Raw genomic sequence first — 20,207 nt, 5'->3', positions numbered from 1 at the left:
GAGCTCAGACTGCCACATGCTGGGGAAACATTGATCTCAATACTCCTATGAAGACAAAGAATTTGTTGCTGAGATGCCCTGATGATCCTGGCCCACAGAGCAGAACCTCTGTCCATGGCCACCAAGATTCCTTCTTTCTCAGAGGAAGACACTTTCCTCACCCTAAACATTTTTCCGCAGATGTCTTAGTAAAGCATTTGTCCTACCAAAAGAAAATTAATTTAATTTCTAAATCTCTAAGCACCAAGGCTACATATGGAAAATTACGTCAATGTTTAATTATCATCATAGCTAGGAATCTAATTCAATTAAATTTGTTAAACCTCAGCTTCCAGGTACTACTCCTTCTTACGCTTTTACCAGCATAAAGGCAAAAAACACCCTGCTGTTATCTTCTCCATGTGTAAGGACATAAACACAGTTATCGAGTCACCTCATGCCTCTCTGATTAAATGTGAATGCTAACTTGAACAGGATGATAGCTGGACAACATTTTGACCGGAGACTGACGCTAGCTATGACTGGGATAGGGGTACTGGTAACTGTAAGCACAGAGATTGTGGGACTTGCAAATCTACTCCTCCATTTGTGATTTAGAGGGCTGGACCTGAGGGCTGAATAAGAGCATCCTATCCGCAAGAGCTAACTGGGGATGTACCACAGAAACAAGTTTCTGTCAGAAAATGCTTTTTCAAAACTGAAATTCTTTGTAAATACATTTTAGCAAAAAAAAAATTCCACTGAGTTTTGAGACCAGCTTCCTAGCAGGCCTGTTGAGGAACCAATGCCCCAGACGTATGCATTACGAAGACTGACCAGATCTGTTGACTCTAGCACTTCCTGACCACTCCTGGCTGCCTGATGGTCTGTGCAGGTAATAGAACCTCCCATTGGGATTAAGGGATTGGCTCAAGATTTGTGGATAAAGTCAGCTGGAAAATAACAATCAGTACAAACCCCACCTTGTGCTCCAAAGGCAAGACAAATTTTTAACCTTGCTTCTTCCCAATACATAGATAGCAACCTAGCTGTCTGGGCAATCTAATTAAAAAAAAATCCTGCCAAACAAGCCAATTCACTTCACATACTTCTTGCCTTGCAGAAGAGATAAACTTTATGTGACAGACAGTAGTCACAATGCTTAATGTGCTCCAAATATTTTATGTTAAAAAGAACAGAGAAAAAAATACAACGAAGTAAGATTAAAAAGCTATTCAGAATTACTGAAGCCTTCAAGCACATGATGAAAACATCCTTTTTTTTTTATTATTTAGAAGGCATGCTTGGCTTCAGCAGCTTATCAAGAAAGAATTGTAGGGAGCCAGCAACAGAATTCTTAAAACCTTCACTGTTCTGTTTCACTTTTCTACCGACATGTTTAAAAATGCAGTTCCCATTCCACAAATGCCCACTTTAATATATAGGTCAATAAATTAATCTTTTTGAAACTCAGGTGTCATACCATAAGAGATCTTAAGGAGTTACTACACCCAGGAAATGCCAAGCAGCTAGCGTGAAGTAAATGTAATTCCTTATGAGCTTCACTGTGACTGATGCAGTAGCAGTTCCCAAGTATACGGCATTAGTACCTGACTACGCTAGGAATAGCATAATGGAGAAGATGACCCATTAGCTTGTCCAGAGAAATCAGGGGGCAGTTTGGTTTGTGATGGTTGGAGAGTCTTAAAAAGAAAGTGACCAAGGGTTAGGTGCCAGACTGGGCATTGACTGCACAGTCCCATGCATTTGACCATTACCGCACATGCATTACAAGACTCAATGGGAGGCTTCTGCATGGAGCAGCTCCTGCTGTATCTAAGCTGGAGCTACACATGCTAGCCTTCTATGCTCTCCGGATTAATTTCAGACTGGAGGGAGAACTACATGCCAAGAACTATTTCCAGCTCATAATTACATATTATGACGATTTTCACATTGAAGATATGTGGCAAATGCAGATTTATTGAAATGCAGTCATACAAAGTTCCAAAGCGTAAGTCTTAGCTATCCTATCATTTCTAGGTAGCTGAGAAATTCAGTATGTCAACTGCTGTATCACAAGAGAAATCTGACTCACTCACTTAGTGCTAAGATGAAATACATTCATATGGGAGGCTATTTTTAATATCAAATTCTTAGCTGTTCCGTGAGTTAACTTGCTTATATGATTCTTGTATATGGAAAAGTGTTTCAGCTGTTTAACCTTCTCTTTTCCTACCTATGTTTTCAAGAGACATGCTTCAAAGTGTGAGAGGATTTTTAAAAATTCAGTTCAATATGTGGAGCATTTCAAATCAGAGACAGAAAAATTCTAACCCAAACCCCACTTAAATTAAAGGAGAAATCTGACTGATTTCAGTGGACTCTGGATTAGGCATTTAGTAAGGGCAAATCTGGGGCTAAGCTACAGAGAGCTATTGCTTTGTTAAATAAGCAACTCTTCTATTAATGAAAGCATTTAAAACACTTTCCAGCATTCTTTAGGTGCCTGGAAAGCCCTAGTGCATTTCTTAAAACTAAAAATGTATAGAAACTGTCTTTACAGGGATCTTTGCTTTGGATGAAGGACTGTTAGTTGTCCAGTCATTGTTTACTGGCCTGCTATAGCAAACTGCCTGCTGATCTTTTAATTTAATTGCCTTGCAGATCTTTGGTTCTGATGCCTGCTCACGAAAACAATATTGACATGGTCTTAGATTGGCAAAGACATCATTTTCATAAAGCCATAGATGTGTTCTGTACGTAAGGTGCATGTCTCAAACTCCCTTAGAAATCCAAACAAGAAGGAAAATATATTCAATTTCAAATATAATTGTTAGAAATGCAGTTATAATGCTGTAAGCCTCATTCTCTGTCCCACTCCAAATCTGGAACAAGGAACTGACATCCAAGACTCTTCTCAAATTACATCAGAGTAATTAATATCAAAAAGCACATCTATATACAATTACTGATACATTTTTCCTGAGATAATAAGACAAAATTCAGGAGGTGACCACACTCTCATGACATCATTCCACTGAAGTCACCCCAAAGAAGTCAGTTTTCATTTCCTAAAGAACTGAAAACAAGATTCTTCTAGTGTATTTTCTGATTGATCATATAAAGTTGAATGGGGTGGGGAAAAAAAGGTCTGTAGGATGACCATTTCTTGTTAAAATCCAATGGTAGTAAGTCAGGTTGATAGAGAACAACTGACTTCACCTCTTTTTAGTTTTATATAGTATATCCATCACCTGTTCAGACACAAACTTCCTTTCATCTTAAAGAAATTTTACAGGCCACATGAGAAGCCACATCACCTATGAGCAGAACTGATCCACTTTTAAGTGCAGTGCTTTCAAGAGTATCCCCAATATACCTTCTGTCTCAGACTGTGGCACAGCACCCTAGAGAGCCAGCATCCTACCAAGAAATGTGTTCTCAAGCCATGGTGACAGGTTGTTGGCTTTTGTCACTACTTCCTGCTGAAGACAAATTTTGACTTCAAAATTTTGATGGCAGTGATGAGAAGGACAAACAAAGGTGGTTTTGTGTTTGTGGCGATGGTAGTAAATGGGAAAGCAGAAAAACATTGACTTCTCTTAGTTGAAACCTTCCACATAGTAACAATAAAAGAATCCTGAACTGCTTCAGTTCTGTGAGCAATCCATTCTGCAGTTTTAGTCCTACATATTGTCATCAGGATCAATAACATTATCAAAGAATCACTAGCTCTTTATCTGTGCCCCCTGCATGATCTGGTTTTAGTAGTACTGTGTGGAAGAATATCTTAAATAGACAGGTGGGTTAGAGAGATGGAGTCTTATTTCTAGTTACAACAGTATAATGCTTTTTGAAGCACATAGCAGCAACATAACTGTGTTTCAATATCTAGTGCTCTGCACCCCATATTCTAATGTATTGTTTGTGGAAGCCTATGCCAAGAAAATACGGAATTGTGAGCCAACAGCTGTGTAGTGTCCTTCAGAATAAGAACCCATGGTACACACTTTTTTAAACATAAGCCATTACATTTTTTTCATTGTTTTTCCCCCTTAGCTTAATGAATTACCTACCTCTCTGCATTTACTCCAGAGTGCTTGCTCAAAAGAGGATACACAAGCTTCTTTTTGTTAAGCAAAGAAAAACCTCCTTTTCTGTATAATCACTTTAAAGAATGGAAAAATAGCAATTTCTGGGAGTCAAACATGGATATACAGAGGCCAGCAAATAACTATCAGAGTTTCAAAACTTATTCAAAATGCAGATCTCTGACATCATTTAAAAAAAAAACCAATACATCACCTAAATTACCTCAGAGCTATTTGCATAAAGGGTTCAGAGGCAGTACAGTATAAGTACGGAGACGCAAGCAATCCAAAGAGAACTTAGCAACAGTTCTATTGGTTACTGTGTGTGTCTGTAGCAGAAAAAGGGTAACTTTGAAGCTCAGATGTGCAAACAGCTTTAAAGGAGTAAACAATCTCTTGGCAGATGCATCAAGCAAAAATCTGAAACTACAAACCAGGTAATTTACCAAGTAATTTCCTTTTTAGCTGATTCTAACTTTCCTTCTAAAGACTGCTCTGAGCCAAGTAGCCTATGTGATATTCTTAGGGCTGTTATCCAAGGACTTCATCAGAAGTGATAGAAACCTGCTAATAAGAGAGGTAATAAGCTCATTCTCTATTCTAAAAATATGTCAAACTTCATGAAATTGTGCATTTCTTTAATGTTCTGAAGATATAAGTAAGCTAAATGACTGCTATACTAGTATTAAAGATGTACTGCATTCTACTGAAGGAACTCTGCTTACTGGAAAATAAATACATAATAAGTACATTAGGAATTCCAGTGCTAGCTAGAAGAAATAGAAAAATACTTGTTATCTGGACAAGATGTAACATTATGATATGATTATTATTATGCCTCTGAAAAAAATATGAGGTACTTCACCAATGCAAAAAATCTCTCCGGCCAACAGAGCATAGCTATCTTATTATATTTGCAAATACACAGACACATGGCTACTTTAAACGTATAGAAAGAGATATTAAAAAACTAATGAACTATTAAAGTTGGGCTTTAACTAAAGGTGGAATGGAAGTGCTGCAAATCCCAGTATTATTTTAAAATGATCCCTTAGCAAAAGGAATTGCCCGGTGGAGGTTGTTAGTGCAGGTATATGTGTGTGTACCTCATGTAGGGCAACAGTTAACACAGAATTCAAGAGGGAAATTATTCTTGCCTCTTGGCAGAAGGCACAGCAAAATCACTGGCTTTCAGAACTATCTGTGCATCAGGAACTTAGGTGTTTAAAATGTTCATATTTATTCTGCCAGGAAAATGAACAAGTGCCTGGTTTTGCTTATGAAGAATTTACAGATTCTTTGAAGAATATAAAATAAACTGAGAGGTTAGTAACTGAAATGAAGAAGGACCCTCATAAGAGACTTCAGTCCCTACAGCAGTGCCATGTTTCTTTTTCAGTGTCTGGAAATGTTGCTGTTACTGCTAGGTTTGTTTGCTCCATCCTCCTCCCCTGTTGTTTTCTGTCCCATGGAAATTACAGGAACCCCTGTCCCATAATGCCATCTATTCAGATGCCACTGCTACTCCTCTGCCTGACCTTATGTGGTGTTTGCCGCAACGGGGGGCAGCCCCTTCCAGTGGGAAGTGAGACCATGGGAAGAAGTCCCCTGGATGACATCCTGCAGAGATCTGAAAGCCTCATTCTTCAGTCTGTCCTCAAGAAAGCTGAAAAGGACGAAGAGATGAATAAAGGTATATATAACACTGGGGACATCCATGTGGTGAAAGCGACATAGTACTTGGCTGAGATCATTAGATGCAATGTCTAGTTCCCAGGTTCTAATGTATATATTTATTACTCTAAGGGGAGGGGAAGGGTAGGAGGTCTGCTGCAACACACTGACACAGAGTTCTTGAAAGGCTCGCTCTTCTCCAAGATGTCCCTTCTTAGGCAATGCTGTTCCATCAGTAAGCAGCTACTGCATACAAAGGTAGAAGCCTGTCACAGAAAACTTGCCTGTCTGGCAAGTCCTTCCCTAGGGAAGTTCTAACAGGGCATGTGGAGGATATTCCCCAGTTGTGGACCCTGTACCCAATGTTAACTGGAGGTGGGAGTGCTGCCATTCACCTACTACCTCAGCCCACTACTTTCTACACCCTCACAGAGGTGGGCTTTTCTGCGGCTGGGAATGCAGAGGCTGCTCTAGTGTCTGCTGCTTCCTGGCTTTGCAGATGCTCTGCTCTCACTAGTCACAGCAGTGGAAGCAAATCAGACTCGGGGACTGCAAGAAGCAGCACATAGGTGCCTGTCACCAACAAGGAGCACAGAGCCCTTTCACAGTAGAAAGAGGAGCTTTCCCCAGGCGCCCATAGAAAAAGCCTCCGTCCCTCTTCACATGAATACTGAGAGTTGGTCATGTCGATCCAAGACCTGAGATACATGAGTAATAGATACTAATAGAGTGGTAGCTCCAGTGGTAGCTGGAAATACTGAGCTGGATTTCAAATGTCCACATCCCTGCTTCTACTTGTATCTCAGCCCTATCCTTTCCCCGTCTCATGCTGACTTCCAGCTCTTCCCCATACCCAGCTTCTGCAGCTGATTTCTTCCAGCTGCTCAGCATCTTTTACTCATCTCCATTTACCTGAATCTGACACATTTACTTGAATCAACACATTAGGCTTTGTCATTGCATGTCTTCCCGTTTGGCTGCAGCTAGTTCCTAAGGATTCAATCCATTCTTGCTAAAAACATGCCAGAACTGTTTTGGCAGATGCCATCCAGAGAGATCAAATTCAAGACTATACAGTTAATTGTGCAATTAAATTGGCATAATGAGCAACAGATTATGATCCTGCACTGTAGAATCCCACAAATTCCCATTTCAACTTCCTTAGTGAGGATTATGGGGGCCCATTAACATTATTCTTTTCCTTGAACAGAATCAAATGCACCTCTGGCAGAATGGCTTTCCAAAAGACAACACCCTGGGAAAAAGTACTTAAGTGACCTGGAGAAGAGACAGCATCCTGGAAAAAGAGACGCTGAGGAAGACACCTCTTATGGAGACATTCAGAAGAGGCAGCATCCAGGGAAAAGAGAGATAAAAGATGACCTTGACGGCTATCTGGAGCTGAAAAAGCAACAGTATCCTGGCAGAAGGTCATTGTTGGATCAGTATGCTGACATCCCTAGTGCACAGCTAACCTACTTGAATGAGTTATCCAAAAGACAGCATCCGGGCAGAAGGTATCCGATGTACAAGCGCCAGCATCCTAGCAAAGGAGGCTGGAATGATGAGGTAGACCTAAATGACCAATATGGTGAGAAACGCCAGCACCCTGGAAAAAGGCACTGGAATTCTGACAGCCCAGATGATGCAGGCCCCTGCAACTTTCAGGAGCCCTTCACCTGTAACAAAGGCAGCTTGTTGCTTGATTTAGTAGAAAATGGTAGCAGAGACAGGGTAGAAAAAAAACGTCAGCACCCAGGAAAGAGATCAGCATAGGACAGTGAAACAGAGGAATGAGAAAACAATTGTGTATCATTTGCATTTGGTGAAGTAAACTGCCAGATCACTAAAAAATTCTGTTCGTTCCCTTTTGGCTTTCTGCTGCTGACCTCTGCACCTCTCTTTCACTGCGTTAATGTTTCCATTTAACTGAATGGCTTACTTAAAGTAAAGGAAGTAAAGGACCCAGGTGAATGGGACAGGCAAGTACTGAGAGTCTTCAACTCCCCCACTTTAGGAAGTTAAGAGTGCTCATTTCCCTATAGGCCCAGACCCCAGAATAATCCCACCATGTATGTCCAATTTTCTGTTCCCAAATGACTAAAACAGGCTCTTAAATACCTGTTCTGATGTTACTAAAGTGGAATAATTATATGGCTTCCTCTCATGTCAGTGAAATCAGTACATTAATAGAGAGGGACAAAAAAAGAACAAGACGTGCCAACTATTTCAAATTGAAATTGAATAGGTTTTTAATTCTAAATGATACATTAATGAGGCCTGAACCCTTGCACACTACAGTCTGTCCAGACAGTAAGCACTAACAGAGATAGGAACTGTTCCAGCTGGAACAGATTAGATGACTGACTAGATAGTTTGACTTGGAACTGACACATAAAAATCCTTTTCATCTAAAAGGCTGCATAAAGGGTTAATGAATCCCAGAGCATCTCAACCGCAAGTTGTGAACCTGACTGCTTACACCCCATACTAGAACTCCCGCCCTGCTGTGTCCACATTGCAGTCATGCCACTTGAAATCATGCCTTCTCCTCAGACAGTTAAAAATGAATCAAGCAGACATCATTTTCTTCCAGTAAGGATTTCTGGTTTCTCTCCTCTCAGTGAAATGCTTTTACTTTCCGTGGTCAGATTCCCAAAGTGTTTATTTGATATGAACAATACAATAAACATAAAGAGTCAACTCTGGGTGTCCTTATTGGTTATGCAAACATACTGTAAAAGAGTAAAAAACATAAGACCATCCCAAACTAATAACAATAAATAAATTAACATCAAAGGGTATTTTTCTAGGCACAATCTTTCTGCATGCTGGTGGTCAGCACATATTTATATGTAAAACTGTTTTGCTACTGAAGTGGAAGGATCATTTGCATATAGATAGATTCCCTTTTTAAATCTTCTACCTGTATGACACAAATTTATGCATCTGGGCTAAAACCACAGCAACCTTGTCACCTAGTTCACAGGGAACTTTACTAGAAGTCAAATTTCCTGTTCACAGGCCTAAACAATAGATTTACTGATTTTTGCAACTAATGCACAGTTATTGAGTGCATTGAGTTATTCATATCACTTCTTGTACATTCAAAAAGGTTAGATCATGTCAATATTTCACTAGAACGTTATTTTTTATAAGCAAATGAGTATATTTTCCACTGACATTCATCCTTCTCAATACCATCAAGACACATTAAGTGCCTTGAGTGTTCCTTTTAGGCATGATTGTTTCCCTATTCAGTGCCCCAGAGCGCTTCCTCAGTTATATGAGTTAGTTTTGCCATATGGTTTAGTTACCCTGAAGAAGGATAATTAATCACCTCAGCAAGCTTCACTGAAGTTAGATGTTCCCAGGCTGATCAACACTTAACATGGTCTATCAAACAATTTCTAACTTTGGAGATAATATGCTCTTTAATATATGTGACAACTGGCAGACCTCTTCTATTGACAGGGATTTTCTAATTAACAGGTGCTGAAAAAATCCTCAGAGGAGGTAGCTGGGAACATTCTATACACTTCAAATTCCTTCAGCACACTTTCTATATATGATGCCTTTCAAAATGTCCAGTTTTCATTTTGCAAGGGAAAAAAAGATTACTCTAAAGAATACCATTTCATATACCATTTCCAGCAATGAATAAACACTTCTTAAACCTCAGGAAACACTACTACACAAGACCACCACCACTTGCTATAAAATGTCCAAAATAAATAAAGAACAGGAAAGAAAAAATTACCAAGTGGGTAAACATGGGCAACAGCAAAAATGCATCACAGTTTCTGCAAGTCAAGAATGCTGCTGTGGCTGCTGCAAGAAAGCCAAGGTGGGGAAGGGGGAGAAGCATGAAAGCCCAAGGTCAAAGTTTTTAATGTGCAGCTACAAACAGGTGGTTCAAGCTATTATCACAGAATCACAGGTGGGAAGGGACCTCAGGGATCATCTCGTCCAACCTTTTCTAGGAGGAGCACAGTCTAGAAAAGATGGCCCAGCACCCTGTCCAGCCGACCCTTGAAAGTGTCCAATGTGGCCGAGTCAACCACTTCCCAATCGGAATCTCCGCAAGAGCAACTTGTGTCCCTTCCCCCTTGTCCTCTCCTTGTGACTCCGTGTAAAACGGGAGTCTCCCCTTCTTTGTAGCTACCCCTTAAGTACCGGTACATGGTGATGAGATCCCCTCCGAGCCTCCCAGCCTGTCCTTGTATGGCAGCTTCCCAGGCCTTTGATCATCTTGGTGGCCCTTCTCTGGACCCTTTACAGCCTGTCCACATCCTTTTTGTACAGCGGGGACCAGAACTGTACACAGCACTCCAGGTGCGGCCTGACCAGCGCTGAGTAGAGTGGGATAATGACTTCTTTCTCTCTGCTGGTGATGCCCTTGTTGATGCAACCCAGCATCCTATTAGGCTAAATCTGTAAAATCTACCATTCTGAATAAATCTCAGATGCACTTTATTATCAATAAATCAATAACTTATTTAAAAGCGTGGCCAGTGAAAAGCTAGCACAACTGATTTTAGGTAAGTCTAATTTTTTCATCTTCTGTATTTTAGGTTCTGAGTGCTCCAGTATTTTCAGACATGGCAAGTTCTGCCAGGAGCTAGTAATCTGTTTAAAAGAAAGGCTGTCACTACTATAATTTTTTAAGTAATTATTCCTATTGGTTTTGAGTTCTTTTGCTTTGTTGGGATTTTTTGTGGTTTGTGGGGTTTTTTTTCTTTTTTGTAAAAGCCATGCCTGAGCTGACAGCACTTTACAGTAAATCAGATTTATTACATCATCATTATTATTATGCAGTTTTAAAAATTTGCCTCAGTTTGGAGCTGCTGAAAATGCAGTTGCCTGGCTGGAAGAGGCATAATGTAAGCAGATACTGGGAGACCTCTGACCCATTTCAATTACATTAAAACAAACAAACAAACAAACAAACTTTGTTACTCCAGCAGAAGAGCTCTGGAAAATGACAAGAACACTCTCAGGGATTCCTGGACAGGGGTGGGACCACATGTGAAGGATCCCCTTCCAAGTTGTGTAGGCCAGTAGCCCGTTTAAAGGACAAGACAGGCAGTTCCATTCAGAAACACACATCTACGGGTCCTGATGCTGGCCTCACGTGTCCATGAACAGAGTAATTTGGAGGCTGAAGCATGAGCCAAAAGCCCTGACCTTCTGTCAGTGCCCTGGGTTTGAAAATCATGGAAACTCAAAGGGGATGTCCCTGGAAACAGAACTGAATACAGGACAACTTTCTGTGTCATATTTCTCATGTATAGAAGAGTCAAAAGAGCCAGAAAATCTGCTACTGAGGCACCATAAAAACTGCAACCGTCATTGCCAAGTAGCCAGAAAAGTGTCAGCCCTGACAGAAATCCCAAGAGGATGAAGTAGGATGCTTTTAACCTTCCACAGATATTTGTCTAACTATAGCTAGTTGTAGTTCTCTTTAATCCTGGGGTTCCTGCACATACATGATTATTATTATTATGCTAAATATGGCTCATGGAGCTACATTATGTCTGAAAAAACTTGGAGATAGAGCTACAAATGCAACCTAGGAAAGAGTGAAATTAATTACCGAACTCTAATTTTGCAGGTAGGTTAGAACTTGCACCTGGTAGGGATCTGATAACCTTATTTAATCCCATGCATTTTTTGAAATATAAGACCATTTACAAAAAGGGAACAAAAATCTCCACTTTATATTAAATTTTCCCTTTAAAACTTTCAAAAGGTAGCATTTACTTTCAGTGGAGAAAATTATTCAGTCATTCTATTACTTGCATAAAAGATGGTCACTCAAGAAAATGGAAGAGAAGGTTTTCATTGGGGAAAAAGATTACATATTGTAAGTGTTCTCCGACTTTTTTTTCTTTTAAGTTACTCAAAACTTCAATCTTGCCAATAAAATTTGTCCAGATTTTTGTTTTGGTTGAAAGTACATTTTCTCTCATTATCTGCAAGAAAATTTCACCTCTCTTAATTAATTTCTTTCTGTCTTCCACAGTGTTGCAGACATACCACCATTCCAGTACAACATTCCTCCTCCTAGAGGCATCATTCTCAGAGGACCACCTGCCATTTATGATTTGACAGTTTTGTGACCATGAAACATACATAAGCACAAGTACTTAAGTATCTGTCAGATTTGCCTACACCCTAAAAACCTCTTGGCTCTGGAGTTTGGCTAAGGTACTAACCAGAAAAGAACCAGCTTCTATACTATAATGCTCTGCTTCTTTGAATAGTAAATACAGTTCAATCTCTTAGCAACATGAACTACACAGATATATACTACTAGCTATACGGTAAGAATTTTTTAATTGCACATCTCTCCTCCTCTTATATTTATTGTATACCTTCCCCTCACTGTCCTCTTTTATTAGAATTCAACATCTATGCAAACATCTACACGTTACTAGCTTTGCTCAGTCACACATATAAATGTACTCGCACATTTTGATAATTGCAGAACGGGGCCTTTAAGTTGCAAAGTTCCGTGATGAAGTGCACTACCTGTCTGTGAGACGGTCTGTAGCTTTTCAGGAATGACAGCAAGTCAATAGCAGACTGGGTCCAAAGGTCATGGAAGTCGGTGGAAAAACCTCCCCTCGTCCTCTGCAGAATCTGGATTAGGTCCACAGAGCAAAGCCGTGCACTGGCCCTAATGTGGCACCAGCATCATGCAAAAATCTTTTTTCCAGCTTTAATTGAGACTGAAACAACAGATGAGTTCTTTGTTTACTCTGCTGCAGTTTTACATTTCTGGTGTGCTACCAGTTATTGAGACATAAGGGACTTTGATTCCTAAAGAGCAACTTTTATAAGTGTCTTCAAAATGAGCTTTGTTTTCACTGGGAGGGGAAAGTTGATGTGAACAAGCTGTATAATTAACATTTCCTGCAACTATTTTCAACTCCTCTCACCATTACTGTTCTGTGCCCCCTCCCACATGCTTATCAGCCTTGACCTGTTTGCTAACCCACTGTAATTAGCATGAGCTGAGTGTTTCCAAGGGACATGCGGCCCCAACAAACCCCTTTATTACTACTTTTAATGACTGTTAGTTGGAGAAAGTTTGAAAACAACATTATCACCATAACTGAAGCCAAGTCACTGCTTGCCTGGTAACTCGCTCAGTTAACATTAAACAGCCAGCTACAATTTTAAAGCATCAGTCCGGACATTGCTATGAATAAAAACTATGATCAAAAGCAGTCAAGTGGAGAAGCCCTACAGAAAAGATGAACCTGGGTGAGGTCTAGGCTGTACAGAGACATGACACAAAAGATGCAGACAGGGAAATTCTGTTTGTATGAAATGGATACAGGGACTATCTGCATTACAGTGCAGAAGTTCCACTTCTCTCCCAGCAAGAACAGCGTGAACTCCCCACACCTACAGGGTAATGAGGAAGGATTCAGGCTGAACACAGAGACCTCTGATAAAAACAGATAGGAAGTTCCTTGAGAAAAATGAGTTATCCACCTGCCTTGAGATTACTTTTAGACCTGTGTGAAGACATTTGTGGTTTGCTTTCCTTGATGAAACCACTGCAGCTTAAAAGTCCTAAGAAGGAAACCAAGAAAAGGGCATTTATCAGTTATCTGCCAATTCACTTTGCTTACATGAGATGAAGGAACACAGGCTGAAAGAGGGTAAAGCAGAACCAAAATCTTATTAGATCACAAATTGCATTGGTATGCTGGAGCATGACATTAGTTCCTGACAGGGATGGGGAGTGTCGGATACTAACATAATGGAATGATCCTAGCCAAAAGGCAAAGACAGCTCTTGAGTTTATTTCAGCCACTTTGGTTTGAACTGACAGCCAGTGATGCAGACAAGAAAGCAGTACCTCAGAGACACACTGGCACAGGAAGTGTTGAGTGGCTGAAGGAACACCTTCCTCGTTTACTCACAGCTAAAATACACTGCGCCTTCCTCACGTTCACATGAATTGGAAAGCGGGAAAATCTGGACTTAATAAATCATGCAAATACTCCTGCAGAATGGGATGGAGGTAAACCAGGATCAAACTTGCCATATCAAAGGAAGTTAGTTCATTGCCATCTTCTCTCTTTAATGGATATCGTAACTGAATACAATTGAGTATGATGCTGATTGGTATAGGGAAAATCATAGAATCATAAAATCATTAACATTGGAAAAGACCTCTAGGATCATCAAGTCCAACTGTCAACGCAGCACCTCCAGGCCTCCTAAACCATGTCCTGAAGTGCCGTGTCTACGTGTCTTTTAAATACCTCCAGGGACGGTGACTCCCCCACCTCTCTGGGCAGCCTGTGCCAGTGCCTGACCACTCTTGCAGTGAAGACATTTTTCCTAATATCCAATCTAAACCTCCCCTGACGCACCTTGAGGCTGTTTCCTCTCATTCCTTCACTTGTTACTTGGGAGAAGAGACCAACACCCACCTCGCTACAGCCTCCTTTCAGGTAGTGAGATTATGTGAGACTGACTGGGAAAACTAAGGTAAGTGACCTGCTTTAAAGAAGTTGCCTGAAATACGATTGCTGTTTTAAACTAATTTTCACAAAGAAGCATATGGTTCCAGCATAAATTCCCTCTTGATGATGCAGCTGGTACTGATGTGTGGGGTGCCCATAGAAGCTACTGTAAAAAGAGATGAGGAGGAGGAGGAGAGAGGAAAGCCAGGACAAATGAAAAATATAGCACGACTTTATGAAAGGTTCTCTGAGTGAAAGCAGTCAAGACAAAAAGCAAGCTCTTTGAACATGCAGGTGTTGTTGAGGAAAACAGCAACAACAGCCCTGCAAAAAACCACAGATCATTCACTGTTGTATACCTACCGTTGAGGGTATTCCACTTACTGATTTTAGACATGTTGCTTTCTGGATGGGAATTGGTTGCTGTACAAATTTGTAGGGTAAAAAGAAGACAAGAGAGGCTATAGGAGACAACACAAATATGGGTGTGCTTGAAATCTGAAACGAGCCTTGAACGTAATCTAGACATTGTGATGTATGGATCCGACAGTTAAAACATTAAATTAAAAGTAAACACAAAGAAATTCTGCATCTTCCTGTCTCTCCTCTTTATAATTCACCTACTCTATGTAAAAATTATGCCATTCCATGGCACCCAGGACCAACATGCCAGATTCCTCAGCAGTGTTAAGGGACCAGATAAACTTGTGTAGATGACTGACCTGCCAATACTGAAGCAGTTAGTAGCCAAATCAGACAAATGGGGCTCAACAACTTGTCAGCTGCAGCTCTTACAAAACATCATGCTGCCAGTTTTGATTGATGAGTCTGCCAACACAGAAAAATCATGGGTTTAGCATGGAGCTGTAGCTTCTATCCTCTCCACACAGACTAATGAAACAAATTTGTTTGTATCAAAATGTTTACAATAAGCAACTTGAGTATACTGAATATATAAGTTTTGTTAAAAGGAACAGCGATATGCAAAATTTTATAGTTTTCTGAACAAAATGAAAAATACAGAAAAAGTTGGTTTAGATCCACCAAAACAAACAAACAAAAAAAGTTTTATAAAATAAATTAAAATCAAAGATCACTTTATGTTGTAGGAAGAATTTAATAGAATAGAATCATTAAGGTTGGAAAAGACCTCCCAGGTCATCAAGTCCAGCTGCCAACCCAACACCCCCAGGCCTCCTAAGCTGTGCCCTGAAGTGCCAGGTCTACACGTTTTTTGAACACCTCCAGGGATGGTGACTCCCCCACCTCTCTGGGCAGCCTGTTCCAATGCCCAACCATGCTTTCAGTAGTGCTGATGTAGCAAAGTGCTGTTGCTTTTTTACATTTATTCACAATGGTAAGCCATTACTGGTTCAAATTCAGACCCCAACAGCACCTGTAGCATTTCAGTAAGGTTCAACTTGTCCCCAGATACCTCTCTTCCTATTGCGACTAGCTGATGAAGACCAACTAACTTCTGAAGAAGCATAAACCGGACTGCTTCAGACTGACCTGGATTTTTTCATTTTGTAAGCACTCTCTGGGTGGGAAACTGATGAGCCTGACTAAGTGACAATCAGCCAAAGTCTATTCTCATTTACACAAGCACAAACCAAGATTATGCTCCGCCCCTGTAAAGGGACATGGGGTCCTCAGGGACACAGGAGCCCAAATTTCCATTTGGGACTGAAAGGACACATTCAACACATCACTACATCTGGCAAGCTAACTTTGTATTATTGCTTCTATAATTCCTTCTGAGAGATTCCCAATAACAGTCTAACACTCTTACATAGATCCAAATTATATTAAACAGGTACCATCACTTAATGGGAAATTAATTCCTCAGATAGTGCTGAAGACCATTTATATTCAGAAAAATGCAAACAAATGGCATTTTTCTTTCAAAATGTTAAACAAAATTTCTCTTTTCAAGAGTGATTGACACAACATGGTGTTTTATCAGTAATTCAGAAAGATTCATTTGGTGAGATGAGTTTTCATAGTCTGTGGTCAAATGCAAAGCATGCAAAAGAGCACAATTAACTAACTAAAGATTCAGTGAAATGTTTGATTTCTAGTGCACATCCTAGCATGTTATCATCCTCATCACAACTCGTTGTAGGCAATCATACTCACTGTGTTGTTTGTGTCCCAACAGTAGGCTATTAGACTTCAATTGTTGTATTTACCATTTTAGTAAGCCTTTAAGACTTTCCTTTTGAAAATGAGCACCTGCTGAAGCTGTAGAGAAAGGCAGGTTTAAGGATAGAGCTTGCTCTTCAGTACCGTCTCACTTTTCCTTATACCCACTTCTTATTACTTCTGAATAACAGGACAGGACCGAGCTGCCTGAGTCATCAGGGTCTCACAGCTCAACGGGTAGGACTATCCTGCCTGCTGCAGGAGAAAAACCTTTAAAACAAATGGCTAAGCAGCCCCATGTGCTGTGAAACCCACTGCAAAGGCCCCCAGCAGGTCTTCAGTTGCTCTCAGATGTGCTTGGTGTGCCATCTAGTGGCAGGCACATCTTCCATTGCCCACCTACCCCTTTTCTACACCCACCAAACCTACAAAACACAAGCATGAAACAGAGGCAAGAAAACTGGGCCTACAGAAACGCCCCTACAAGCCCTGCATCTACTCTTGTCTTTTCTTTTTCACTTACCCCCACTATCACCCATCTCATACTCGCTGCTCTCCCATCCAAGCACAGATCTTGCAGCTCATCTAGAGACACTCATATTGCTGGAGCACTCTTTCACTGGCTCAGTGAGTTATAAATCATTGGCCACAACAGAGGTCTGGGCAAAAGGAGCAAGGTAACGACAAAGGGAGAGGCAGTTGGTTCCACCTGAGCTTTCCCAAGGCACAAACATGGCTCAGTGCTAGGAAACAGCCCAGCTCCAGCAAATCCAGGGGAAGGAGGATGATGCCAGAGCAAGTGAATCCTCAAAGGCACTGAGCATCAGGCTGGTGTCTGCTCTGTTCCTCCAAGCACAGGATCATGATTGGGAAAAACAGTGCCCTGTGTTGCTCCAGATTTGCCCCCCTCAGACATTACACCGCAAACACCTCCTTCACATCCCCAGCTGACCAACTTCCTTCTGCCCCACACAAAGCCCTCAGATTAGTATATGGGTGCCTCATCAGGGATGGGGATCTATTAAACCCTGGATTTTCCAGTCTGTTTTGCAAAGAAATGTTGCCTTATGGACAAGCTAATGCAATTCTTAGCTTCCGGTCTGAAGGATGGAGCAGATACATGGGGTAATGGAGGGATACTTCTGGGTAAGTATAATAAGACATAAACAAGTGGGAAAAAATGGAGGCTCAGGGCTGAACTCACATTTAGTGAATCAAAGGGAAATACAATAGGATTTACAAACTGCTCCCTTAAAGCTTGCCTGCAGTGCTTTCCTTTGACTTCTTTCAGAACTGTAAAAGACAATGCACATAGTACAGAATTAAAGACAACTTCAAAACTGTGAGCATAATCCACATCCTTAATGCTTTCCTTGAAGGAAGTGTGTGCTTGAAATGACTCTCCTGGCAGTATCACAGAAGTAATAATTTGAATTTTCCAGCACTAAGCAGATGCACCTACTATTAGAAGCGTAGTTGAATGCCCAAAATTAGAGAAACAAGCAAATATTGTAGTTCCTGCACTCAACAGTTTTTAATCTCAGGATTTGTCACGATAAGGAACACTCTCAGAATTAATATGAATCTGGGAAAGCAGAAATTCGAAGTGCTGTAGCTATCCCAAATTTTTTCCCCCTCTGTTTCTTTCTGTAACATGGGTGCTGGAACGTGATGCTCCGTGAGGAGCAGGAGTAATAGGAGCTAATGTAGAATAACTGTTATTCCACAATGACTGGTCCAGGGTCTTCCCTGTTTAGACAAGGCTTAAAGTCTTGGACCTGAAACTGATGCAAATAACCATTCCCCATTGAGAAAGATCACAAGAGACTAACCCCGCTTGGATTCAAGACTCACGAACTTCTGTACGAAAAGGTGCCTTCTTAGGGTGGGAACACAGTAAGAGAGATCAGAAAATTGGCATTAGGGGAAAAAAGAGGAGAGTAAAGGATGGCAATAATGAAGGAAGATGTTTATTAATTGAAGCCCCAATTCCAAATATAGGCCTATGCAATGAGAAAACCCAGGAGCTTTGATGAGGTGTGCATGCTAGAGTGCTTTGCCAGCTCAGGATTGAGCACACCTTGGCAGGCCTGTTCCATGTGTGGTTAAATCCTTCCAGGTAAGTCTGAAAGAGGCCAGAAATATACTTTTTATGTAACAAAAGCAGTATGAGAAGTCAGATGGTTACTTCTATTTTTTTCTTTTCATCCTTTAAGTACTGTCCTATACATATACTGCTCGTTCCATTTCTAGTCCCTAGGCTGAGGACTTTACAAGTTTTAAAATTAAATTGGTAACACTTAAAAATACTTTCAGGTTCGTAAGACCTTGGGGTAAATACAGCACCGTAACTTATCAAATAAATGTCAAAAAAGGTGTTAACAATCAATCATACCTTCTAAACAAAGCTTAACAGCTTATAATTTACCTGAGTGCACTCCGGGGAGAGGACCTGACCGGGCAACTTTTACAGCATGATAAGACCTCTTACCAGTTTTTAATATCAAAGAGAAATTGGGTCTGTGTTTTGCATGCTGACTAGGAAGGTGACTGTAACTGGGGTTCTACATTATTTCCACAGCTGCCTGTTTCTCTATTCATAACTGAATCAAGACTGCATGGTTCTGAAAACCAGAGCATAATGGCTCTTAACAGGAAACTGTACATCTGAAAAATTAGAGAGTTTGTCTGTTTATAACATTCACTTACACCTATGGTTAAATCCGTTCAGTTTTAAGACTTTGATTTCCCATTATACTTTTGCAGGATGATGGAGCTATAAATATAAACTAGGTGAAATTCCTTGGTGTTGTGACAAGGTGCTGAGAGCAGTCATGTAATAGTCAGCCCACAAAGACCAGATTGCAGGAATGAGACCAAAATTTTGAATGGCTACCAGCACCAGCTTGTGGATGAAGCCGTTATCCCATCTGGGACTATCTGATATCATTTAGCTGGGATTTGAAGTCCCTAGGAGCTGGGCATCTAGTTCTAATTCATGCCTTGGAAAACACTGACCCCCTTCGCCTCCTGATTCCTGTTGAAAAGGTTTTAAAGGACTTAACTTTAAGGATAAAAGTGCATGACATTGACAGTGAAAATCCACCTTTAAAGGACAGGACTCAAGTGTAAGTAGCATTGTCACGCAAGAAAATCTCTGCTTCCAAAAGCCTGTAATTCCAAAATTCCAAAACGGTTGCACACTTGTGTTATTTCCTCTGTACACTGGGGAATGTGGGACAGCAGAGATTTCCACCAGTTGAGGCTATTGAAAAACTTCTGTCATTGATTTACACACCTATTTGTCAGGCAGCAAGGGCAAACAGTAATGGGATTCCTGGATTCTGTTTGTGGCTCTGAGCACCGTGTCATCTAGCGCCATGGTTTACAGTTTCGGAACGCTTTCTTTTGAATGACTCGGCAGGCTGGGAAAGGGAACACCAGGCTTGTCGCTGTTAGCAACGCCGGCCCTGTCCCCAGCCTGCTCAGAAACAGAGCACACCACCACCCGCAGCGAGACGGAGATGCGGGGCGCGACGTGCCGGAGCGGCGGGAGGCCAGAGCAGGGGCCAGCCCGCCCCGCGCCTGAGGGGATGCTGTCACCGCACCCTCGCACCGCCTCTCCCATACACACCTGCGAGCCGCGGGACGCTCCAGCAGGCGCCCTGGCTAGGGCCTAGTCCAGGGTGGCTGAAAACGGGGCAGCGGCAGCCACACCTCCCTCAGGGGAGCCCTCAGGCCGCCGCTACCGCCGCCTCCTCCTCCTTCCTGCTACCGCCCCGCCGACCACGCCCTCCATCGATAGTTCCGCGCTCGTCAGCGCACG

General features: G+C 41.3%; 2 protein-coding genes across 4 annotated transcripts in view; one reads left to right on the top strand and one right to left on the bottom strand.

The window, feature by feature from the left end:
• Positions 1–8,444, top strand: part of TRH (thyrotropin releasing hormone) — a 34,629-nt gene extending 26,185 nt beyond the window's left edge. The window contains exons 2-3 of the mRNA XM_075095556.1: positions 5,555–5,766; positions 6,958–8,444. Coding sequence (XP_074951657.1) covers positions 5,571–5,766; positions 6,958–7,523 — 762 coding nt within the window. The 5' untranslated portion in view covers positions 5,555–5,570 and the 3' untranslated portion in view covers positions 7,524–8,444. The remainder of the gene's footprint in view (positions 1–5,554; positions 5,767–6,957) is intronic.
• TMCC1 (transmembrane and coiled-coil domain family 1) overlaps positions 1–20,154 on the bottom strand; it is a 197,517-nt gene extending 177,363 nt beyond the window's left edge. The window contains exons 1-2 of one of the 3 annotated variants that reach the window (XM_075095541.1): positions 20,016–20,154; positions 14,959–15,064 (exon numbers count right to left, since the gene is read on the bottom strand). The gene's annotated coding sequence lies outside the window, so the exon portion shown is untranslated. Of the gene's footprint in view, positions 1–5,611; positions 5,701–14,958; positions 15,065–20,015 lie in introns of those variants that run through there. The other 2 variants (XM_075095542.1, XM_075095543.1) reach the window with 2 other exon arrangements.
• Between the last annotated feature and the right edge of the window lie 53 nt (positions 20,155–20,207).

This window comes from Phalacrocorax aristotelis, chromosome 6, assembly GCF_949628215.1.
Source record: "Phalacrocorax aristotelis chromosome 6, bGulAri2.1, whole genome shotgun sequence".
NCBI lineage: Eukaryota > Metazoa > Chordata > Aves > Suliformes > Phalacrocoracidae > Phalacrocorax > Phalacrocorax aristotelis.
Note: the sequence above shows the minus strand (reverse complement) of the source record. Positions and strands in the feature narration are given on the sequence as shown.